At 39.7% G+C, this 26,714-nt stretch overlaps 1 protein-coding gene across 1 annotated transcript in view; it reads right to left on the bottom strand.

The window, feature by feature from the left end:
* The window catches only part of Rab2a (RAB2A, member RAS oncogene family), an 85,200-nt gene extending 79,728 nt beyond the window's left edge, over nt 1-5,472 (bottom strand). The window contains exon 1 of the mRNA XM_020180957.2: nt 5,163-5,472. Within this exon, the coding sequence (XP_020036546.1) occupies nt 5,163-5,208 (46 nt within the window). The 5' untranslated portion in view covers nt 5,209-5,472. The remainder of the gene's footprint in view (nt 1-5,162) is intronic.
* Between the last annotated feature and the right edge of the window lie 21,242 nt (nt 5,473-26,714).

Below are 26,714 nucleotides of genomic sequence, written 5' to 3' on the forward strand. Positions count from 1 at the left end.
ATTTGGTGGCTCAAGGTGTAACCCCAGTACCACCACCACCACCACAACAAAAAAGAACTCATGCCTTCCAGCCATTTTAACCAACAGTCCAACTTCGGCTGCATTTGACATCGGTGACCACTTCTCTGGACCACTCCTCTGTAGACTCCATGACATTGTACTGTCCAGGTCTCTCTTCCTCTCTGATTCTTGTTTCTTAGCTCCTTTTCTGATCATGTTCCCCACCATCACTGAACCCAGGTTTTCCTTTCTGTCAATATTCACTATGATAACCACCTTCTTCATTCCAAGAGGGCAACCTCTACTTGTCATTGATTTTCCATGTGAACCAACGCTGCAAATCAAATAAACAAGATCTTGGATTTGGGGGGCATGATATGTAATTTCCTTCTACAAGTATTTGAAATGTGTTACAATCAGCAAGTCCCCATATCAAAGCAGGAGGATGGGAATAAAAGAAGAAGTTTGGGAAGGAATTTCTTAGAATGGGAGCTTATTAAATATATTCATGTTGTAAGAATTTTTTGTTTCTCTATATTCAGATAATAAACACTCAGGTGATGGGGGTTCTCTTTCATGTTATTAGTTCCCAAAATGTCTAATCCAGATCACCCTCCCGAATTGCGCAAATGTACTTCCCCTGAGCTACAGACATTGCCTCTTGCCCATATGGTAAATCCATGTTCGTCATTCTAATTTCAGCCCAAACTTACCTCTCCTCAGGAGAGCCTTGCAGCACCTCTCCCAAGGGTACAAGGACTTATTAAAAAAATATTGAATAATCTACCATTATATCTAAAGCAAAGTCAAAAGCTTTCCTAACATCAGCAACAAAAACCTAACTATTTAAATTCAGATGGGAGTGGGGAGGAAGAGCAGAGGAACAGAAAATGAGAGTGAAGAAGGAACCAGTAAAATGCAACAGGAAGAGGTGGGGTTTGTTACTTTTATCTTAAAGGAATAAAGACAGTGAGGGTGGCCTGACTGTAATCCCAGCACTCAGGAGACAGCTGCAGGAGCATCTCCAGACAAGCCTTGGCTACACAGTAAGACCCTGTCTCAATTAACTAAAAATAGACCTACCTTATGACCATCCCCACCCCCCACTATACCACTCTTGGGCATATATCCAAAGGAGTGCAAATCAATATACAAGAGAGATACCTGAATACCCATGTTTATTGCAGCTCTGTTCACAACAGCTAAACTGTGGAATCAGCCAAACTGCCCAACAACCAGTTAATGGATAAAGAAAATATGATGTACACACACATACACTGTAGAGTATTACGCAACCATAAAGAAAAATGAAATTATGTCATTTGCAGGAAAATGGATGGAACTGGAGATCATAATGTTTAGTGAAATAAGCCAAACTCAAAAAGCCAAATATCAAATGTTCTCCCTCATTTATGAGGATGGTGATAATAAGAATGGGACTTTTTAGTATGCAAATTAATATAAAAAGGGAACCCTGGTAAGGGTCAGTAGCAGAGGGGAGGGTGAAAGGAAAGGATATTGAAGTGTGGAGAGGATCAAAGTATGTTACATACACACACGCATAAATACATATGTGTATATATACATAAAAAGATAGCATATATGAAGACAGCATAGTGAAACCCACCAAACACTGTTTGAAAAGGGAGGGGGAAGAGTGTGAATATAAGGGAGGAGATGAGCATGCTCAAAGTACACTTTACCACAATGAAACCTTCTCATTTTATTAATGTATGCTAATTCAAAAAAATTTTTGAAAACAAACAAATATAAGAATGAAGAGGAGTTAGCCAGGTGATAAAATTGTGACACAGTATAGTATTTCTTCTCTTTTTTTTTTTGGTGGAACTGGGCTTTGAACTCAGAGCTTTGCACTGGTAAAGCAGACGCTCTATTGTTTGAGTCACACTTCCGTTCCGTTTGGCTGTGGTTATTTTGGAAACAGGGACTCATGAACTATTTGCTTGGGCTGGCCTCCAACCAAAACACTCCTGATCTCAGCCTCCCAAGTATCTAGGATTACAGGTGTGAGCCACCAGCACCCACTTCTCTCTTTTTTTTTTTTTTTTTCCTGAGGCAGGACAAGAAGGGACATTTCAGATAGAAATAAAGACATAACCAATTTGTGTCTTTCTCTGCCTACGTGGTTGAGGGGCAGGGAGGGATAGTGATAAAGTTAAAATAATAAGCAGATACCAGAATTTGAGGAGCAATGATGAAAGGTTTATTATGATTTTTCTCTTGATAATTATCTGCTCATAGTATTAGGCCAGGCTTGCTTAAAAAACAAAATAAACAAAAAAACCCCACTTTCCACTTTACATCTAAATTTAAATTACATTTTTCTAAATGATTTTTCAGAAAGACACTACCAATGAAAATAAAGGCTACATTTTAACTGTATGTATTTGGTCTTAACGGCATCATGATCATGTAAAATTTTTACAAACTTCTCAGAAGACTCTGAAAAGGAAAAACATGCATGATTGTTCCTTTTTGGGAAATCAAAGCACTTTCACATTTATCCTCATTTTATAACACATACTTCTTAGAGAAGGAAAGGCCAAGACGACTGGTTAGGTAAAGTCAGAGGAAAATTGGTGATTTCCTTCAAACTAAGATGCATGTTTTTAACATAATCACTTTAAAAAATCAGGATGGATTGCATGCTATTGATGCAATATTATCCTTTTTTGGAGGGCAGGAACACATTACAACTATGGGCATACTCTGAATTAAGCAAATATGGTAAAAGTTTGTGAACAAAAACAATATGCAAGAAAGTAACAAAACTGCTAGAAAAATCTGTAGCATTATGAATACAGCAGCCTTTTGGCTCCTGGTTCATTAATTTAACTAAACACGTATGGCCTGCCTTTTACTAGGCTCTTTCTGAAACAAAGTCATACAAAACACTTTCTGTCTTCAAGAAGGATATAATCAAATATAGATACCTACACAAGTGTCTACAAAAGAAAAATCTAGGATTAAAATCAGAAGAACAATACAAACTGAAAAACATAAATAATCACTTCCAGCCAGGAAAAATTTGACATAAAGAGTTCAGTGTATGTTGGCTCTACAGGCTTTATCGCAAACTTTGAAGGACCGATAGAATTTCACAGGAAGAGACTGTGGCAGTAGGCACTACAAGCAGGGCCCAGGGCAGGGGTGGTGGGGAGGAAGAACCCAGAAACCAATCACCTGGTCTGTGGAAGCAAGGTGAGAAGTACAGAATGAAAGCTAGAAAAAGTAGACAGGGCCTAAAAAATGAAGTTCATTCAAGGTCAAACTAAAACAATGTGAATGAGCAGGGAGCTGCATCCTCACCCCAGGCTTCATGAAGATTAAGCTGACCTTGAATGGTACTGGTCCAACTGGACTGGGAGAGAAAATGCTACTCTACAGTCTAGTGTGAAGCAGTCAGTGGCAGAACTAGAAAGTAATAGCAGCAAGGCTAAGGAAGAAGTGTCTTCTCTTTGAACTATGAAAGGACATTTCTTGTATAAGGATCATTTCCATGAGAATTGAGCACCCTTCTCACGGAAATTGGCACATTTGTAGCCCCACACTCCCTACACAACACTTCAGTTACCCATAGAAGAGCCTCAGTAAAAAACGCTGCAAGACAGCAACCTGCAAAGTCCAAGTTGAATCTTTGCTATGGCTCAGATAACCAAGTAGCCAGAATCACTCTATTTTTCCCCTAGTTCTGTTACCATTCATGTGTCATCTCTCCAATCTTGTTTTCTGTAACCTACATGGTTTTAGATCCTTCCTCCCTTCTCCTTTCAAATATACCACAACATTCTTTAAAAGTTTATAAATTTGCTACTAGACATCTCCAAAACACTTGCTTTACCCAGGATTTTATATTGAAAACCATCTAGTTTCGTTACACACATACACATCAAAAAACCTCAATGAAGGGCTGGCAGAGTGTCTCAAGCCGTAGAGCGCCTGCCTAGCAAGCCTAAGGCCCTGAGTTCAAACCCCAGGACCGCAAAAAAAAAAAACAACCCACAAAAACAAAACACCTCGAGTAAAAATCACGTTTTACAGCAGGAAGTTTTTTTTCTTTTAGGCAGTGACCAACCTGCTTCCATAGTAACTTATAGAACTTGCTACATCATTAGTGCAACCACAAGCTGCTGCTTACATTTCCAAAGTTGTGCAAAGGGGCCAAAGTTGTGCAAGTCATCACTGAAACCAGACTCTGGTATATTAATAGTTATAACACCTGAACAAGCCTTAGATTTATTTTTAGATTCAAAGCAATGCCCAAATCACAGGTATTAAAAGTATTTTACAATGACTTTTGTCTACTTGTCTGTAAAAGTAACCTATTATTTTAATTGAGAAACGAATTTTGTTCTGCTTCCATGAACACAGACTTGACACAACTAAGACATCAGCGTCCTCAGCACACACAACGCACGCCCAAAGCACGGACCGGCCTTGTATTACTACCAAATCAAATAATCCCAGTTTACACGTGGCAAAAGTCGACAGAAGTCTTTCTTGCTTTAATGACCCCGACAGGGATGCCCGGCCGTCGCGTCGTGTGATATTATGGCTTATTCTAACTTGGGAGCCGCGGGTGTTAAAAATCAAGTCATTTAAAGAGGTTTTTCCTCCTGGTCTGGCTGCTGTACACCAAGGGAGCGGCTGGCCCGGGCCTCTGTCAATGCATTGCAGGTCGCGGGTCGCAGGAGGTGGGACTGGTCAGGACAATCGAGTCCCGGGTCCCGTCCCTTCCGCTCCCCTCGGCCTCCCTCTTTCCTTCTCCAGGGCCACGAAGAGAGCCGAGGTGGGGTGCCTCGGGGACGGGGTGCAGTCACGAGTCGGGCCCCGAAGCTCCGGGCTGGGCCGCCCTGCTGTCGCACACCCTCCCGACCCCGCGTCTCAAACGGCTGCCGCGGGCGCGCCTGCAGGCCTGGCCGTGGTGGGGGCCGCAGACCGGGCCTGGTCAGGCCGCGGCCGCTCGCAGTGCCCACGTCACCAGCTCCAGCACTGCGGAAATGGAGCGGCGCGGCCGGGAGGGAGGCGCCCGCGGGGTCCCAGCCCGCGCCGCCTCCCGGCGCCGTTTGCCCACCCCACCCCCCATCCCAGCCCAGTCCGAGGGCCTCCGACGCCTGTCCGGCCGCGGCCGGGGCCCTCACCTGTGTCGCCGATGATGATGTACTTGAAGAGATAGGCGTACGCCATGGCCGCGGCCGCTCGGTGCCAGGGCACACGGCTCCTCCTCCTGCTACTGCTCCTCCTCCGCGCCCCTCACCCCGGCGCCGCTCAGCCTCGAAAAGCCACACCCCGCCCGCCGCCGCCGCCGCCGTCAGTCGCCGGGAGGAAGAGGCCGAGAGGAAGTCGGACAAACAGACACGCGCTGAGACCACGGAGAAGGCGCCCGGCCGAGCCCTGCCGAACAATAACAGCCGCCGCGGCGCCTCCGCCCCGCCTCCGCGCCGACCCGGAAGTGCTGCAGCCACCGGCGCAGCCGGAGGAAAGGGGAGGAGCCCCGCCGGCCGCGCCCGCCGGAGCCCCGCCCACCCCGCTGGAGCCCCGCCCCGTGCCGAGCCTGCCGCGCCGGTCATGCCCGTGCACCCCGAGCCGGGCCAGGCGGGCAGCGATCTTTCGGCTCGTTTGAGCTGGCCACCCAGGCGGCCGGGAGACGATGGGGGGAGGAGCGAGAGTTTGGTTCTGTCGCCGCTGCACGCTCGAGGCCTTCCGCCCTGCGGTGGGAGGGGCGAGGCACGTGGTGGGAAGGCGAAGGTGGCGTTCGGTCCACAGCATGGGCTGGTGAAAGGTGTTCGGAAATGTGGGAGCCACACTGGAGCGGGGGGTCCGTGGGACTTAGGTTTGGGGATGGGAGTTTGACGGTAGAAGTGGAAATAGTTTTGCAGATTGCAATGAGGGACTGAAGTAAATTATGGTGTTATACTTCTGTAGTGGAATATTATGCTGCTCTTAAAAATAAATGGGCCTGGCATGGCGGGAGGCATAAATGAGAGGCTCTCAGCCCCAGCTGACGGCAAAAACACGCGAGATGCTATCTGAGAAATAACTAAAAAGTGAAAAGAGGTAGTGGACGTGACTCAAGTACTAGAGGACTTGCCTAGCAAGTTCCAGGCTCTGCGTATCCCAGTACTGCCAGATAAGTAAGTGAATAAACCTGACTTGTACTCGAGGTGTGGCTCAAGTGGTAGAGTACCTGCTTTGCAACCATAAAGCCCTGAGTCCAAATCCAAATCTCACCAAAAGAGGAAAAAAAAATCCAATAAACCTAATTTACACTGAGGGAAAACAAGGCAATTTTGTGTATAAAATATTTGAATACATATTCAAATGAATATGTATTATTTGGTATGTTATATATCAGAACATAATTATACAAACCATATATGCATGTTATATTTATGTATATATATGTTACGCCTTTATGTACATATTTTCCATGCGTAAAAATAACAGCAAAACACTGAAATATCCATATGCTCATAATCAGCCTTAGAGAAACACAAAGGTATTAAAGGAGGAGATGGGATTGGGGAGAGAATCTTACTTTTCATTTAATGTTTTTCCTGTGTGCAGCTTGAAAATTTTCCCAGTGTTCACGAATTACCTAAAGATAGCCTTAAAGGAAACAACTGACTTTTGTTCATTCAATCAATATTAATTAAATACATACTATGTTTCATGCATTGCTAATCCTAGCAGCTAGAGGCAGACCTGCTTCTAAAGAAGTACAGGTTTGGAAAAGGTAGAGAAAGAATGAGTTTAAGTGTCTCAAAAGTTTTCTAGAAAAGATGATGTCTGAACAAGGAATATGAATGACGAGTATGGATTGTCAAAAGGACAAAGTTTGGGGGAAAGTAGCCGAAGTTTAAGCAGGAGGAACAATATGCAAAGTCCATGGATCTGTTTAGGGAATTTCATTTCTTCTCTCTCTCTCCATCTCTCTCTCAGCATATATTGGTTGTATGATTGTACAGAGGGGTTTCAGTGTGATATTTCCACACATGCATATAATGCACTTTGATTAGATTCACTCCCGCTATTACTATGCTTATTCCCTTCTCCCCCTTTTAAACAAATTTTAACAGGTGTTATTATTATATTTTCATACATGCTTATGAAGTACTTTAATCGCATTCACCCCTGTTCAGGGAATTTTTAGTTGCATAAGGAAGCTAATTTACAACTCACATCCTCTGCTGTTGGCAATGGAAAGAGAAATCATTGCTGGCAGAGAAGTGATTGGGATTTAGTGGCCCGTGTTCCTGCTGCCTAATATTCTCTCCCTCCAGGGATCTATCATTGTGTAATTACTGCTGACACTATCAGGATGGGCTGGCTGCGGTTGGTTGCTACATGGTTTGCCTGGCCTTGCCAAGTAAGAATGCACAAGGTTTTCCTGGAATATTTGGAGGCACTTTCTTTAAACGTTTAAAGATAGGACATAAGAATTTGGCATAGAAATCTGCCTGGATTGCAAAATTTGGTTCACCTGTCTTGAATTTGGGGTTCCTGCCCAAAGCCCCCAGGTTTGAGAGTCAGCTTTGTCCTTCCTACCTATGTAGCTTTACCTGAGCCTTTCCTGGATGGTAAGCTGAAAACTGAGGTCCTTACTCTTAAGAGTGTGTCCTATATCATCACTGTCTTGACAGGACACCTCTAGCAGGATGTTACAAGGAAGCCTAGTGTCGTTAGGAATCCAGAGCATTCCCCTAATTTAAGAGGGGAGGGCTAGCTGGCCAGGTCTCTCCAAGCACACCATGCAGGGCTTTGTATGCACATAAAACTCCTCCCAGTAGAAACTGAGCAGGGGAAATTCTGAGGGGAAAGAAGGTCGGCATTGGAAGTGTAACAGGAATCACAGAAACATGCACAGCTAGAGAGCAGTGTGGTGTGAAGAGAAGAGCTTAGGAAACCTGGCTTCTGGCCTTGGCCCTTCCTTCCACCAATTGATTGGATGATTCTGACAAATCATTTGGCCTCTTGGAGGCTTACCTGTAAGACACAGGAGCTAATTAGTCAGCAGGCTTTTTCCAAGTCTGTATTTCTTTAATTTTATGTGTATCTAATCGTTAGCTCTAAAGCCACCTGTAAAGAAAATAGTAATCCTTCCCTTGTGAAAATGCCAGGGCCCTGGATGCCAAATGTACATTGTGCTTGCACAGAACTGTTGCTACTTGTGCCCAGGACGTGCAGTGTCACCTAATGAAAAGAGCAAGGACTTGATTTTCAAATCTTCTCTTGAGCCTTAGTTTCCTTATCTGGAAAATGGGGGTGATAACTACCTCATTATTTAGGATCAAATAATGTATGTGAAAGTTTGTTTTTATATAAATTATGAACAATACATACTTAATACATAAAACCTAGTGCTTCATAATCTTTAGAAATAACTTTGAGGGAGTAAGGATGCAATCACTATGGAAGTTCATGTTTTAAAATCAGCTCCATTCCTGGCTCTCTGTCTCTTATTTTTCATCTATATGTAATTCATAATATTTTGTTTTATTTTCTCTCAATCTATAAGTGCTCTTAAATCTTCTTGGAAACATTACAGGATTTGAATAAAATCCACATAAACATTACTTAAGGCATTTTATTTAGCCCATAAAATCCAAATGTACTTTTCAAGAAAAATTCCCCAGATGAAGTGACAGAAATAAACTCCTGTTTTCTTAAGTGGCAGTACCCTTCCTGAAATTTTCCATTGAATTTAATTTTCAGCTACTTTCATTCTCATGGGGATGAATTCCAGTAGCCTCACCTCAATAATACATCAGACATGGTCTGAAGGGCATAACTGTGAGGTTTAAGGACTATTAAGACTACATTTTTTCAATGGTTCTCCATGACATTTCAGCTACAATCCTGTATTACAATTTTGCATTTTGTGCTCCCAACCAATTTTCCTGTATTTCCATTTTCTCTGGTTTTGATTACACTTAGATTGTAGAAAAGGGGGAGGGAGTAGTGGGATGGGAGGGCGGGGTGTTGAAAGACTGTAATTTAAGTTTCTTACCTTGGTTTCCATGGTTTCTTAGCCAGTTTTCCTAAAATGGCATGCAAAATGATGTATGTATTTGCTTATGTGCAATTTTATGGGAGAGATTCTTGCAGAAGACTCTGACCCAGAAATAATTAAGAAACACTGTGATACACTTTCTTTCAGCCATTTCTAAATACTATGACAGAACTAACTTTCTAGCAATACTAGTAAGTTCAGTACCAGTTTTTAGAGGAAGAAAGAATTAGATTCAAATCCTGATTTAAGTACTTAATCAGTTGGGCGATCTTGGATAAGTTAGTAAACTCTCTGAGCCTTGGTTTCCCCATGAGATTACATATATAAAGTATCTAGCACAGTGTCAAAGCACACAGCAGATAGTAAACATTGAAGTCATTCCCCCTTGCCTTTGGGGGACAGGTCACTTCCCTGTTCTCCAGTCTGTCAAGATCTGTAGGAGTTAATTTGAGCCCAAAAAGGACCCTGCCCTAGAGATTAGAGTCTCATTTTGCTGAATTATGAATGGCTTTGGCCTGCTGATGGCTACAGAAGTGCTGTATTATTTTAGAGGAAAGACTTAGGTTCCAGAATGAGGATGGGTTTTACAGAGGGAGAGCCAATGATGCTGAGTCTTCAAGGGCTGTCACTATCTTTTATGGTTAGTGCTTTCACTGGCCATTCTCTTCAGTGTGCTTGGTTTTCCTTATCCACCTGATCTGTCATTTCTGTGGTAGTTGGGCAACATTCCTAGAATTCCCTGCTTTATGTCTCTTTTCATGACCTATTTGTGACCCCTTGTCAAAGCTTGAAGTTTCTCTCTTCTACTTCCTCCATTCTGATCTTCCTTCAGAAATTTACTTGAAGAGTCAAAAACTAATGCCAGCAAATTCATATCCTTAGTCAATGTGTATGATGGTGGGAGAAGAAACTTTCTTTTAAATGTAGGCCATTCTTTTTACTAACAGACTGATCACTATAATAGATGTTCTACAGACTGACATACATGCATAGATCAGACGAACAATTAATATTTGATTATCAGTAGGCTCATTTTTATAAAAATGTGCTTTAAATATAACTATAAAATATTTTGAAGTGAAAATTTCAAACAATTTAAAAGTTAAACCCTGAACTGGGCACCAGTGGCTCACGTCTATAATCCTAGCAACTCAGGAGGCAGAGATCAGTAGGCTCACAGTTCGAGGCCACCCTGGGCAAATAGTTTGCCTTACCCTATCTTGAAAAACTCATCACAGAAAAGTGATGGAGTGGCTCAAGGTGTAGGCCCTGAGTTCAAATCCCAGTGCCGCAAAAAACAAACACCTAAATAATGTGATTTAATTATTTTTTCTAAGGCCTTACAATTTGCCTAGTAGTTTCAGTGAAGTGGTCAGGAGAAAGACTAATATTGGCTCTCAGGAGGCCTGAATTTAAGTCTTTCTCTTGCTATTAACTGGCTGACCTTGAGAATGTCCTCTTCAAACTTTTCATCATCTGTTCAATAGAGACAGTGATTCTAGTTGTTTACATAACAGAATAACTAGAGATAGATGTGAGGACACTCTGGAAAGTACATTGTTGCTAAGAGAAATATGTATACAAAATTGCAGATAGATGATTCTCTATAAATGTATCTGCACATATTATAAGACTAACTCATTCCCTGCACTCAGGAGGGTGAGGTGGGAGGACCGCAAGGTTGAGGCCAGCCTGGGCTATATAGCAAGTTCTTGTCTGAAAAAATGAACAAAAACTTATACAGAAAACCATATAACATTAGTAATATTTTATCATTTGCATTGTTGATTATTTTTGTCAGCAGAGACCAGAATTTACAAATATTTTAAACCACATTCCCTATGTATCTATTTTTTAAACTCTTGTTTTTGTTTGGTTTGGGTTTTGGTGGTAGGGATTCTACCCAGGGCCTCACAAATGTGAGGCATGTGTGCTAGAACAGATGGTGGAGACCCACCTCTCCCTGTGGCACTTAGGCAGAAGTTAAGCATTGTTAGAGCACTGTTAATTACTGTTAAAACACTGTTGATGATAAGCCTTTGTTATAAGTACTACTTACTTTGTTTATTTTTTTCCTTTAAGAATGCTGAGATGTTGGGAGCTATGGAAATTTGACTCCCTAGTTGATAGCTGTTAGATCCCTACCTGCCTTGAGCAAAGGACTGCCAGTTAGTCAGCCAGACTACCCTCATGCCCATGCTGGGCCTTTTGTACCCAAAGTTCATCTGTGGTTCCTAAAAGCTATCCCAGCAAACAGCTTGTACTAGACTTTTTGCTATCAGAGCTTCAGCAAATTCTAGATGAACTGGGGTGGGGGAGATGGGCACTTCCCCCACTGGCATAGCAGAAGATCTGTGACTGGTGACAGGGACTGTGGCACAATTGGTGAAAACAGTCCTTCATTTGCATGAAGGGACTGACAGATTGGTGCAGGCATCCTTGTCACATCCCCTTTATAGCTAAAGCAGGCCATATGGCTCATTGTGAGTAGCCAGGAGACACCCTCCTACATTGACCCCTGGGATGTAGCATTAGGTCCAATACATGCTTCTCTTGAGAAGTCTTTCTTGACTACTATTGATTTTTATCACTAGTAGAGAAGGTTGAGCTGATAACACTAAGAAAAAAGAGAAGAAGCAGTAGCAAAGGAGAGAGCAGTGGTGGGGATAGCTAGAGTCATCCTGGCAGCAGAGCCATCAGTAGTGGATAAAGCCAGTAATGAGAGCAGACCAGGCAGCGGCAGTAGTGGCAGAGCAGTGGCTGTGATAGTGACCACAGAGGTAGTGATAAAAGCTGATGGCAAAACTGGATTTGGTAGCAGAGTCACCCTCCATCCCCCCGTAATAGTGACAACGAGCATGGTAAAAGTGACAGGAAGAAGAAATGTCAGAGACAAGGAAGGATGGTAGAGGTAAAGAAAGCAAGAAGGAACAGGGAGAGCTGAGGCTGAAGATTGGAAGAAGTCTATGAAGTGCCAGGAAGAACTGTGGACCCAGGTCATTGGAACAGAGCTATAACAATTGCCACTGTGGGTGCTGTCAAGCACCCCAGGACCTGACACAGGAGGTGTGAGACCTCTTACACTTGTTACGGAGGGCCCATAAAAGAGCAACACTAGAAAGCACCACTGCTGCTGTCTGTTGTCATCTGCCACTGCTGCTTGCTAAGGTTTATAATTACCCACCAAGGGCCCAGAGTAATTGGAGCAACTCTCCTCACCTACCTATGACTCCTATCGGGGCAATCAGGAACATCACCAGAGCTATCAGCCCTCCTTTTTATCTGTAATGTGTTCTATATCTCCTGTTCATTTTTAGGTATTCTTTGTTTTGGAAAATTTGGGATTAGAATAAGAATGGAAGCATGTATCTCACATAACTGTTACAGGTGACACCATTTATTTTAATTTCTATCTTTAAAGATATTTAAGTTTTGACAAAGAGAAATCTGTTTTGTCTCCATTTTGAGGGAAACAATAAGCTAGCTGTGTCCCAATGGGAAGTGTGGACAGAGAAAACCTTCTGTTACTGATGTATTTTGTGTAAGATGAGATCTTAGGAAATAAATGGTATAGGAAATTGTGAGATCATGTTTCAACTGGCTTCTGTATCCCCTCCTATATAATGTCGATCTTTGCTTCTAACAAACTTATCAAGATTCTCAACATATGAGGAAAATGACCACCATAGGATCAAGTTTTGCTTATAACCTAAAGAAAATACTAGTCTATTTTTCCAAACTTTCCTATTTTTAAAAAATAAATGTTGTTATTGACAGAATAAGTCTCTTTATCAAAAAGTGAAATTATATCTAAGAAATCACATTTTGAAATCTCCAAGGTGTTCTCTCTCTCTCTTCCCCTCCCTTGCTCCCTCCCTCCCTCTCTCTTTTTCTCTCTAAGATAGGGTCTTATTATGTAGCTAAGGCTGGTCTTAAACTTTCAATCCTGTTTCAGCCTCCTGAGAGCTGAGATTACAGGTATATGCCACCTCACTTGACTCTGTTTTTATTTTAAATTTCTCAATTTCAGAAATCCAGAGAGCAATTCTCAAGAACCTTTACAAATGAACAGATTATAAGAAAGTACACAACAATCTTAAAACAATGATAAACTTTTGTTCTATCTCTTGCTTTCATATCAGAAATCTAGGAGCAGCTTCACTGGGTGATACAGGGTGGGGTCTTGTGGAGTAACACCTAAGTTTTCAGCTGGGTCTGCAGTCACCTGAAGGCTTGACTGGGGCTGGAGGGCTTATTTTCAAGATGGTGCATGGAGCTGGATATGGTGGTTTGTGCCTGAGATCCCAGTGCTAGGGAGGCTGAGGCAGGATTGTGAGCCCAGGGTCAGCATGGCCTGCATAGTGAGACTGTCTCAGAAAACAGTAACAACCACAGATAACCACTCCAAGATGGCACTTAACTGTGGGCAGGATGCCCCAGTTCTTTGTCAGGTGAGCCTCTCCATAAGATTGCTTGAGTGTCTATCCTCATGGTAAGGCAGCGTGAGTATTCTGAGATAGAGCAAACCAAAACCCTCAGTGTCTTTTTTTTTTTTAACCTAGCCTGTGTGCCCTGTTGATCTTGCAGATAAACCATGCTAAAATGCAGGAGGGACTACACAAGGGCATAGATACCAGCGGTGAGGATCACTGGGAGTCATGGTAGTTGCTGCCACAAACCTGAAGAGGTGGAGAAGTATAAACAGTCATCTAGTAAGTGTCTAGTCATCTGAACTCCCACACATTGGGAGTCAAACTGGGCTCATTTAATCTGTCTATATGCAAGAGAATCTTATTATACTTGGATTATTCTATAAACAGGTTTATTGTGCTTTTTGTTTTAAGCACTTCAAAATATTTTAGATACTAAACTATACAATAATCATTTCACAGCAGGAAAAGAAAGAAAAAACATTTTTCTATTTTTTAAAAAAATTATACTTCAAAGCAACTTTTGAGGATATTCTACAATGACAAAATATCATAAAAAGGAAATTTTTGTGGTACTGGAGATGAACTCAAGGCCTTGCCCATACTAGGCAAATTATCTACCATTGAGGTACATCTCTAGCATACATTAATAGTATAACTATTAGCATATATTGATAGTATGAGAAGGTTTCATTGTGATAATTCCATAAATGCATACAGTACACTTTGAAAAAGTTCACCCCCTTTATTATAGTCCGTCAATGATCCTCTCCTCTACCTCCTTTTTCAAATAGTATTTGGTGGATTTATTACACTATCTTCATATACATGCTATCTCTATGTATATATACAAATATACTATCTGTGTGTGTATGTGTTGGTATACATATACATATGTATATGTATATATGTATATATATATCAACACATACATATATGTATATGTACATATATATGTATACATATATGTATATATATGTATAATACGTATACATATATATATAGCTAAAAAATTTTGATTCTCTTCACCCCCTTCCCAGTACCCTCTCCTTCCCCCTCCCCCTGCTTTCCCCAAACAGTCCCCCTTTTACACTTATGTCCCATCATTACCATCATCATTTAAGGTATGGATCCCATATATGAGCAAAAATTTGCAATACTTGGCTTTTTGAGCTTGGCCTACCATGCTCAACATAGTGATTTCCAGTTCCATCCATTTTTCTGCAAATGACATAATTTCATTCTTCTTTTTTGGCTAGATAATACTCAATGGTGTATATATATACCAAATATTCTTTACCCACTCATTGTTTGTTGGGCATGCTAAAAAAGATTTTTTATTTTTAATTTTTTAATTTTTTTAATTTAATTTTTATTATTTTATTATTCATATGTGCATTCAATGCTTGGGTCATTTCTCCCCCCTGCCCCCACCCCCTCCCTTACCACCCACTCTGCCACCTCCCTCTCCACCCCAACCCCTCAATACCCGGCAGAAACTATTTTGCCTTTATCTCTAATTTTGTTGAAGAGAGAGTATAAGCAATAATAGGAAGGAACAAGGGTTTTTGCTGGTTGAGATAAGGATAGCTATACAGGGCATTGACTCACATTCATTTCCTGTGCATGTGTGTTACCTTCTAGGTTAATTCTTTTTGATCTAACTTTTTCTCTAGTTCCTGGTCCCCTTTTCCTATTGGCCTCAGTTGCTTTTAAGGTATCTGTTTTAGTTTCTCTGCGTTGAGGGCAACAAATGCTAGCTAATTTTTTAGGTGTCTTACCTATCCTCACACCCTCCTTGTGTGCTCTGGCTTTTATCATGTGCTCAAAGTCCAATCCCCTTGTTGTGTTTGCCCTTGATCTAATGTCTGCATATGAGGGAGAACATACGATTTTTGGTCTTTTGGGCCAGGCTAACCTCACTCAGAATGATGTTCTCCAATTCCATCCATATACCAGCGAATGATAACATTTCATTCTTCTTCATGGCTTCATAAAATTCCATTGTGTATAGATACCACAATTTCTTAATCCATTCGTCAGTGGTGGGGCATCTTGGCTGTTTCCATAACTTGACTATTGTGAATAGTGCCGCAATAAATATGGGTGTGCAGGTGCCTCTGGAGTAACCTGTGTCACAGTCTTTTGGGTATATCCCCAAGAGTGGTATTGCTGGATCAAATGGTAGATCAATGTTTAGCTTTTTAAGTAGCGTCCAAATTTTGTTCCAGAGTGGTTGTACTAGTTTACATTCCCACCAACAGTGTAAGAGGGTTCCTTTTTTCCCTGCATCCTACCAACACCTGTTGTTGGTGGTGTTGCTAATGATGGCTATTCTAACAGGGGTGAGGTGGAATCTTAGTGTGGTTTTAATTTGCATTTCCTTTATTACTAGAGATGGTGAGCATTTTTTCATGTGTTTTTTGGCCATTTGAATTTCTTCTTTTGAGAAAGTTCTGTTTAGTTCACTTGCCCATTTCTTTATTGGTTCATTAGTTTTGGGAGAATTTAGTTTTTTAAGTTCCCTATATATTCTGGTTATCAGTCCTTTGTATGAGGTGTAGCTGGCAAATATTTTCTCCCACTCTGTGGGTGGTCTCTTCAGTTTAGAGACCATTTCTTTTGATGAACAGAAGCTTTTTAGTTTTATGAAGTCCCATTTATCTATGCTATCTCTGTGCTGCTGGGGTTCTGTTGAGAAAGTTCTTATCTATACCTACTAACTCCAGAGTATTTCCTACTCTTTCCTATATCAACTTTAGAGTTTGTGGTCTGATATTAAGATCCTTGATCCATTTTGAGTTAATATTGGTATAGGGTGATATACATGGATCTAGTTTCAGTTTTTTGCAGACTGCTAACCAGTTTTCCCAGCAGTTTTTGTTGAAGAGACTGCTATTTCTCCATCATATATTTTTAGCTCCTTTGTCAAAGACAAGTTGGTTATAGTTGTGTGGCTTCATATCTGGGTCCTCTATTCTGTTCCACTGGTCTTCATGTCTGTTTTTGTGCCAGTACCATGCTGTTTTTATCGTTATTGCTTTGTAATATAGTTTGAAGTCAGTTATCATGATACCTCCAGCATTGTTCTTTTGACTGAGTATTGCCTTGGCTATTCGTGGCCTCTTGTGTTTCCATATAAATTTAACGATAGATTTTTCAATCTCTTTAATGAATGTCATTGGAATTTTGATGGGAATTGCATTAAACATGTAGATTACTTTTGGGAGTATAGACATTTTTACTATGTTGATTCTACCAATCCATGAGCATGGGAGATCTCTCCACTTTCTATAGTCTTCCTCAATCTCTTTCTTCAGAAGTTTATAGTTTTCCTTGTAGAGGTCGTGCACATCTTTTGTTAGATTTACACCTAGGTATTTGATTTTTTTTGAGGCTATTGTAAATGGAATTGTTTTCATATATTCTTTTTCAGTTTGTTCATTATTAGTGTATAGAAATGCTAATGATTTTTCTATCTTGATTTTATATCCTGCTACCTTGCTGTAGGTATTGATGATGTCTAGAAGCTTCTGAGTAGAGTTTTTTGGGTCTTTAAGGTATAGGATCATGTCGTCTGCAAATAGGGATATTTTGACAGTTTCTTTACCTATTTGTATTCCTATTTTTCCTTCTTCTTGCCTAATTGCTCTGGCTAAGAATTCCAGTACTATGTTGAAGAGGAGTGGAGATAGTGGGCATCATTGTCTAGTTCCTGATTTTAGAGGGAGTGGTTTCAGTTTTTCTCCGTTAAGTATAATGCTGGCTGTAGGTTTGTCATATATAGCTTTTATAATGTTGAGGTACTTTCCTTCTCTTCCTAGTTTTCTTAGAGCTTTTATCATGAAATGGTGTTGGATCTTATCAAAGGCTTTTTCTGCATCTATTGAGATGGTCAAGTAGTTTTTGTCTTTGCCTCTGTTAATGTGGTTTATTACATTTATTGATTTTTGTATGTTGAACCACCCCTGCATTCCTGGGATGAAGCCTACTTGGTCATGGTGAATAATCATTTTGATGTGTTGTTGAATTCGGTTTGCCATTATTTTGTTGAGGATTTTTGCATCAATGTTCATTAAGGAGATTGGCCTATAGTTCTCCTTTTTTGGAGGTATCTTGCCTGGTTTTGGGATAAGTGTAATACTGGCTTCATAAAATGTGTTAGGCAGTTTTCCTTCCCTTTCTATTTCGTGGAACAGTTTAAGGAGGGTTGGTATCAGTTCTTCTTTAAAAGTCTGATAGAATTCAGCTGAGAATGCATCAGGTCCTGGACTTTTCTTTTTGGGGAGACTCTTGATTGCAGCTTCAACTTCATTTTGTGTTATAGATCTATTCAGGTGATTAATTTCCTCTTGGTTCTGTTTTGGATGATCATATGTATCTAGAAATCTGTCCATTTATTTAAGATTTTCGAATTTATTTGAATATAGGTTCTCGAAGTAGTCTTTGATGATTGCCTGGATTTCCATGGTGTTTGTTGTTATCTCCCCTTTTGCATTCCCAATTCTACTAATTTGAGTTTTTTCTTTCCTCATTTTAGTCAGGTTTGCCAGGGGTCTATCGATCTTGTTTATTTTTTCAAAGAACCAACTTTTTGTTTCATTAATTCTTTGTAAGGTTTTTTTAGTTTCTATTTCGTTGATTTCAGCTCTTATTTTTATTATTTCTCTCCTTCTATTTGTTTTGGGATTTGCTTGTTCTTGCTTTTCTAGGAGTTTGAGATGTATCATTAGGTCATTGATTTGAGATCTTTCAGTCTTTTTAATATATACACTCATGACTATAAACTTTCCTCTCAGGACTGCCTTTGCTATGTCCCATAGGTTCCGGTAGGTTGTGTTTTTATTTTCATTGAGTTCCAGGAACTTTTTAATTTCCTCTTTTATTTCATCAATGACCCATTGTTCATTAAGTAATGAGTTATTTTGTTTCCAGCTGTTTGCACATTTTTTTGTCTTTACTTTTGTTATTGAGTTCTACTTTTATTGCATTGTGATCAGATAGTATGCACGGTATAATTTCTATTTTCTTATATTTGCTTAGGCTTGCTTTGTGCCCTAGGATATGATCTATTTTGGAGAAGGTTCCATGGGCTGCTGAGAAGAATGTATATTGTTTAGAAGTTGGATGAAATGTCTGTAGACATCAAGTAGGTCCATTTGATCTATTGTATATTTTAGATCTTGGATTTCTTTATTGATTTTTTGTTTGGATGACCTATCTATTAATGATAATGGGGTGTTAAAGTCTCCCACAACCACTGTGTTGAAGTTAATATATGCTTTTAGGGCCTTCAGGGTATGTTTGATGAAATTGGGTGCATTGACATTGGGTGCATATAGGTTGATAATTATTATTTCCTTTTGGTCTATTTCCCCTTTTATTAGTATGGAATGTCCTTCTTTATCTCATTTGATCAATGTAGTCTACTTTGTCAGAGATAAGTATTGCTACTCCTGCCTGTTTTTGGGGACCATTGGCTTGGTAAATCTTCTTCCAGCCTTTCATCCTAAGCCTATGCTTATTTCTGTCAGTGAGATGGGTCTCCTGTAAGCAACAAATTGTTGGATCTTCCTCTTTAATCCATTTCGTCAAATGGTGCCTTTTGATGGGTAAATTAAGTCCGTTAACATTAAGTGTTAGTACTGATAGGTATGTGGTGATTCCTGTCATTTAGTTGTCTTAGTTGTTTGAAGGTTTGATTGTGTGTACCTAAGTTGTGGTTACTCTCTACTTTCTTGCTTTTTCTTTTCCTGTAGTTTGGTGCTGCCTGTCCTTTCATGGTTAAGTTGGGTTTCACTTTCTGTGTGCAGAATCCCTTGAAGAATCTTTTGTAGTGATGGCTTTGTGGTCACATATTGTTTTAGTTTCTGTTTATCGTGGAAGACTTTTATTGCTCCATCTATTTTGAATGATAGTTTTGCTGGGTAGAGTATCCTGGGGTTGAAGTTATTTTCATTCAGTGCCCAGAAGATCTCATCCCACGCTCTTCTTGCTTTTAATGTTTCTGTTGAGAAGTCTGCTGTGATTTTGATGGGTTTACCTTTGTATGTTATTTGTTTTTTCTCTCTTACAGCCTTCAATATTCTTTCCCTCGTTTCTGAACTTGTTGTTTTAATGATGATATGTCGTGGGGTAGTTCTATTTTGATCTGATCTGTTTGGTGTCCTGGAGGCCTCTTGCATCTGTATGGGAATATCTTTCTCTAGATTTGGGAAATTTTCTGTTATTATTTTGTTGAATATATTATGCATTCCCTTTGCTTGCACCTCTTCTCCTTCTTCGATGCCCATGATTCTCAAGTTTGGTCTTTTGATGGAGTCGGTGAGTTCTTGCATTTTCTTTTCACAGGTCTTGAGTTATTTAATTAATAGTTCTTTGGTTTTTCCTTTAATTACCATTTCATCTTTGAGTTCTGAGATTCTGTCTTCTGTTTGTTCTATTCTGCTGGATTGGCCTTCCATTTTGTTTTGCAATTCTGTTTCTTTCTTTTTTTTTGAGTTTTCCATATCCTGGGTTGTTTCCTGTTTAAGGTTGTATGTTTTTGTCCTCAGTTCATTTATCTCTTTATTAATCATGTTTTCTGTTTCACTTTGGTGTTTATACAGTGCTTCTATGGTTTGCTTTATTTCTTCTTTTGCTTTTTCAAATTCTCTATTTTTGTTGTCTTGGAATTTCTTGAGTGTCTCCTGTACATTTTGGTTGACCATATCCAGTATCATCTCTATAAAATTCTCATTGAGTCCTATAGTATGTCTTGTTTTAAATTATTCTTGTGAGCTTCATCGGGTTCTTTGGCATAGTTTATCTTCATTTTGTTGGAGTCTGGATCTGAGTATCTGTTTCTGTTTTCTTCATTTCCCTCTGGTTCCTGTACTAATTTTTTGCTGTGGGGAAACTGGTTTCCCTGTTTTTTCTCTCTTCCCATCGTTGCCCTTGGTGTTGTTATTGTCCCTGTTCTGTGTGCAATTAAGTATTTTCTGGCTTATAATAATAGCACTAGTGATATTTAGAATGGAAGGGTGAGAGGGGATGGAAAGCAAAGAAGTTAAAGGACAAGGGAAAAACAGATAATCAAGTAGAAAAAAGACAAAGCAAAGAAACAAACAAAAAAGTTTCAAAGTTATAAACAGGGAGAGACAGTGTACTAATCAACCGTAAGCTGAAAAGGCATTAGAAAGACAGAGAGAGGATTGAAAATAAAAAATAAAAGGAATGAAGTTAAGAATAAAAATAAAAATAAGTAAATGAAAGAAAAAAATATATAAAATAAAATAAAACAAAATAAAAAATGGAAAAAAAAACCTCCAAGTTCAAATGCAATGAAGTTTCAGTCTTAATAATTTTGGTGTTCGTCCCTCAGCCTCCAATCCTGGAGATGGTGCCTCAGATGTTGTTCTGTAGTTGTCTCATCAAAGGGGAAACATAAAGTAGAACAAAACTGCACACCAAAAAAAAAAAAAACCCACAAAGTGTCCCAAGTTCAAATGCAATACAGTTTCAGTAAGTTTTTCAGTATGCAGGTGTAGTTCAGTTGTTTTCTCATCAATGGTAGGAGAGAGAAAAAAAAGAGTCTGGAGATAGTTCTGTGAATGACTATCTGCGGCTGTGGCTTGCCTGCCTGCTGCTGTCAGCCTGCTGTTGCTGGAGGCGTTATTTATGCAGATCTCTGGGGTGAGCTTAACACTCACCTGGCCCAGCTGGCTTTGTTTACTCAGAGTTCTCCTGTGCGGGAGCCGTTGCTACAAGCTTTCCCCTTTCCAAGCACACTGGTGGAGGTGACACTGCACCCGCTTTCTCAGGCCTGCATGTTTATTTACAGCTAAAAAAGATTTTTTAAAAAGAGTTTGTTTCTATCCCAAGTCCTTAAGGATTCATGCAGACAACATAGTAAATCATTTATTTTTGCTTGTTAATAAATTTCTTTGAATCATTTCATGGGAGCTAAATGTTTTCTGGACCTTGACGACTTTTATATTCAAATATTTTAGCAGTTGATTTTACATTTTAAGTTTCATGTTCACAAAATCAGCATTAAATAGAGGTGGTAGAAGCACTACCTTAGCAGAGCAAGTTCAAGGTAGAGAGAGACCAAAGGGAAACAGGACAATCCTTTTAGTCCCCCAAAGTATCTTTTGTTATTCTATAGACTAGTAATCTTTAGTAGAACCACTGGAGGCTTATGTCATTTTGGAATCTTATCTTGATGTTTTCATTACTAGACTTAATGGGGTATATTTTTTGCTCTTAGTTAAGTGGGTATTTTAATTTTCTTGATAACTGCATTTTATATAAATTATAATACAAAAGCATCTGTTAGAAAAAGCAGATTATTCGGCATTGATATACTATAGTTTTCATTAATTTTTTTCTTTGCAAAAATCAATTATAGACAAAAATCCCCTTTAGAACTAGATTCTTCGTCCTGTCTGTGAATCAACTGGATGCATTCCTGGAAGGTTCACATTTCCCTTCACAGATTAGGTGATTGACTTAATAACTGAAATACAGAGACTGCATTATTTTTCTTCCTGGGAAACAAGCAGAGATGAAGAAGTAACTATGTACATATAGTATATTTTTTATAGACTTATTATATGTGACCCAGGATACACGAGACTGAAGGTAGACTCAGTTTACAGGCATCCTTTAAATAATGACTTTCTTTTTTTCTATTTTTGGTGGTAGGAGGGTTTGAACTCAGGGCCTCACACTTGCTAGCCAGGTGCTCTAGCACTTGAGCAACTCCTCCAGGTCTCAAATAATGCTTCACTGAAGAAAAACCCCTTTTTTTCTTGTTTTCTTTGTGGTGCTAGGCAAGTGCTCTACCACTGAGTTAAACCCCTAGCCCACTTAAGAAAAAAATAAAGTCACTTAACTCAACTACTTGTTTTTCTTAATTGGTAGTACTGAGAGTTGAACTCAGGGCTTTTGCTAGGCTAGCCATACTTTCAGCCCAATGTAGCTACATAAAAAAAGAGTATTTTAGACCTGACATTAATATGCCAGATACCGTGGCAGTTTCCAGTAAGCCACCTTCAAGGGAGAGTAGGTCCAGTTCTAACATGGCTCCCCTTTTGTTCACCCTAACAGGTTTATAACTTACTCAGACTGTGATATTTTTTTATAGCAGCAGAAGATAAACTAAGGAGACTGGATGTGATGGCACATGCCTGCAATTCCAGCACTTGGAGGCTGGGCAGGAATATGGAGTTTGAGGCCAGCCTGGGCTACATAATGAGTTTAAGGCCATCCTGGACTATTTAGGGAAACCCTATCTCAAAAAAAAAAAAAGAAAGAAAGAAAGGAAGCAAGAAAGAAAGAAAGAAAAAGGAAGAAAGAGAAAGAAGGAAAGTACACTGAGACAACATCCAGGTAGAGATATTGGATGAGCAAATGGACATTTGAATAAGGAATTTAAGAGAATTGACTGAGGTAGAGATATATACCAGGTAGCTGATATGATTGTGGAGCCAAATGTTTCTTAGAGTGGAAGATGTCTGCAGTTTCTCAAGTACATATTATAGGTTTGCATCCTTTGCCTATTTATCTATGGAGTCTCTGACAATTATTCTTAAAATTCCCTGTAAGTTTAACATAGTTTAAAATGTGTAAGAAATCTCTTCAAATCATATAATCTCCATAACAAACCTAATGCAGGTTTTGAAAAATAATTTTATAAAGAGACTGAGACTTAAAGAGCTTAAATAATTTCTCATGTCATGATAGCTAAGAACTAGATAACTCAGCACTAGACACTGGATCTGTGGGTCTAATGAGAATTCTGACCTCCACAGACAAATTTAGAAGTTATCAGCATATAACAAATAAAAAAACCCATATTTGTCTTCGCAAGGAAATGATGTATGCTTTATGTTCATAAAGAAGGGATGTACTGAGTCTCTCCAGAGAACTTGCAGGATGGTATCTGCAGTAAATCAGGCTTAGAAACTCAATTACTCTGCACACCAAGACTGAATCCATCTTTCAGGAGCGGACTCACATTAACCTAGTTTATGAGCCTGATTTTTAAAAGCAGAAGGTCAAGTTGCAATGAGAAATTGCTGTTCCAGTGACAGGGATATGTAAAACCCATGGAACTAGCTTTGTTTCCTTAGTTTTAAATCCTGAAGAAGAGAGAGTGTATTGAATACTCAACAACCATAGTGATGAGAACAGGAGTCATCCATTTCACATTTGCTTTGATTTGGTTTTGTTTTTTGAGACAGGGTCTTGCTATGTAGCCCAGGCTGGCCTGGAACTGATAACCCTCCTGCCTCAGCCTCCCAAGTGCTGGGATTACTGATGTGTATCACCACGCCCAGTTCCATTTTTCATTTCACTTTTGGGGTGATCTTTCCAGGGAAGGAAATCTATGAAGCTTGATGCCTGCAAGTGGCTCATTTTCCCTCTCATTTCATCAATTCCAACCACACTCCATTGTCTTACTCTGACCCTTTTGGCCCCTAAAGATATTTTGTAACCCTGGCCCAATAGTTTTACCCAGTAGCAAACAGTTGGATGAATAGAAAACTCCCCTGAGCTGGGGGAGTATAGCTCAGTGGTACAGTGCTTGCCTAGGATGCAGAAGGCTCTCAGTTCCATCCCCAGCACCAAAAAGAAAAAGAAAAAAAGAGAAATTTCCTACCCTAAATTGTGTTTCTTTATCTTTTCTTTTTCTTTTTTTTGGTGGGACTAGGGTTTGAGTTCAGGGCTTTGTGTCTATAAAGCAGGCGCCATACTTCTTGAGCCCACACTTCCAGTCCTGAATTGTGTTTCAATAGAGAGATAATACCAATTTGGTATTTGGGTTTTTTTGTTTTTGTTGTTGTTGTTTGTTTCTACTTTCTTCAAGCCCTTTTCTGTCTAAAACATCACCTTTTCTGCTTGGATACTGGGGATTGAACCAAGTGCTTTCCCACTGAGCCACATCCCCAGCCTGGCAATACCAATTTTTGTCTTTTAGATCTTTTCTAGAGGTGCTAAGGCTGACCAACCCCCAACCCTCTTCCTGTTTGATGGTCACTTTGGATATCTTAACAGATTCTGTCAAGTTGCTATCAAGTTCTAGTCCTGAGGTCCAATCTGGATTTTGAATCATGACCATAACTTTGTTTTGCAGTCTATTAAGAATTCAACTTCAATAATTACTGTCCATACGACCTAACTGTGCCATGAATTCCATCTGTGCTTCAGTTTCTTAATCTGTAAAAATGAGGGAATTAATATCAGAGTCATAGGATTACTGTTCAATGCCTAAAATGTAGGAAGCAGTCAGTATGGGTCAGTTATTATCATATATGTCTGACATTAGACAGGCTGGCTTTTCGCATTAATTCTCAGTAGACAAACTTATTTGCAAATTTTTAGATGAACTCTTGCTGTAAAATACAATGGCTATAATGTCAATCACATATGGTTGTGAAACTAATAAAAGGATGAGGAAGCAGGGAGCTTCCCGAGTTTCAAAACTGGATCAAGTAGCTAGGCATGGTGGACCATGCCTGTAATTGCAGCATTTAGAAGGTCAAGACAGGAGGATCCTGAACTCAAAGCCAGCCTGGGGTACACAGTGAGCTTGAGGCCAACCCGAGCTTCATAGCAAGACAAAACAAAATAAAAAATTGGCTTGAGAAGTAGTAACACTGACAATTAAAAAAACATTAGGCAGTGAAGTTGGGGTGTATTTCAGTGGTCCAGCTTATGCTTTGCATGCACAAAGCCCTGGGTTCAGTCCCCAGAACCAAAAAAAAAAAAAACGAGAAAAAATGAGGAACAGAAATTGTTTTGTCTTATTTCATTTTTAAAAATTTTTAACAACAAACCCTTTATTACTTTGGGGAAGCCTCTGGATGACATCTGACAGAAATTAAGAAATAAAATAAAGCATGAGGATTAATTATATTGAAATGAAAACTTGTGTCAGCTAATATATGTTTTTTGTGTGTGTGTCTGTGTGCTGCTGGGATTGAACTTTGGGTCTGGTGCATGCTAGGCAAACACTCTACCACTGAGCTACATCACCAGCTCAGGGAAGGTTTTTAAAAACAAAAACAAGGAGGATTACATCCAATATTGGGTGACGTTAGTCTGAGGTTGAGCAGACCCATTGCAGAAAGTGCTTTTTATATAAGTTTGTGGTGGCCTTCCTGCAAGCCTGTGGTTCTGGTAGAGTCTTGTGATGAATGCTGTCAGGCAATCATGTGTAAGAGCCCTTCCTTCAAAACCTCCCAACTTTATTTACTTTTTTTGGTAGGGTTGAGACAGCGACTCCTTTTTGAGTCTGATGACATCCACATTTCTTTCACATGTTAAATTTCAGTTATAGTTTATAAAAGATGTAATCCTCCCCCCATCTATTTCCATGTTGTCCATGTACTCTAGATTAAGAACCCAATGCCAACAGACATAGTTATAACAATTCAGTTGATTTTAATTGGCTTTATTTTCGATTCTAGAACTGGGAGACACTTTATTTCATAAAACAGAGCAAGTCTTCAGATGAGCCAAGCACAACAGGTTGCTTGTATAGATTAAAAAAATGGAAACAAATGACAAAAACCCCCTCCCAAAGTCAACTGTCATTTCAAGATTACTTTCCTTATAAGGCAAGGCAGGGAGAAAGAATAATAGAAAAATAACCAATTAGTTAACATCAGGCTTTTTCAGATTACTTCTGTTCTATAAAGATTTAAGTAGTGGGAACTTTCTTATCATCCCAATTGAGACTGGACTGTGGGCTGTTGGGGGGAAATTTGCCATGATCTTTCTAATCCTCATTTCTCAGAAGGTCAGATATACAGCTTAGTTTCAAGTCTGTAATGTGCAACTTTAGCATGAGGGCTTCAACTCTGATTTTTAGCCTGGTCTATTGAGACCCATTGCAGGAGCATAGTCCAAATAAATAGCTTCCTGTTTTTTGTTTTTTTTTTTTTTTGAGGTATTGGAGTTTGAACTCAAGGCCTACACCTTGAGCCACTCTCCTAGCCCTTTTATGTGATAGGCTTTTTCCTTTCTTTCTTTTTTTTTTCTTTCTTTCTTTCTTATCAGAATATAGTTGTTGTACATGGGGGATTCATTGTGACAATTCCAAATAGGCTTATATTGTACATTGGTTAGATCATCCCCACCATCTCTCCCCCTCTATCCCCTCCCTGCCCCACTTAAAGCAATTGCAAGAGGTTTCTTTGTTCTATTTCATATAATTATATTAAGTCCATCTACCACATACCCTTGCCTTAATCTTCTTC

The sequence above is a fragment of the Castor canadensis genome, chromosome 3 (assembly GCF_047511655.1).
Source record: "Castor canadensis chromosome 3, mCasCan1.hap1v2, whole genome shotgun sequence".
In the NCBI taxonomy this organism is placed as follows: Eukaryota; Metazoa; Chordata; class Mammalia; order Rodentia; family Castoridae; genus Castor; species Castor canadensis.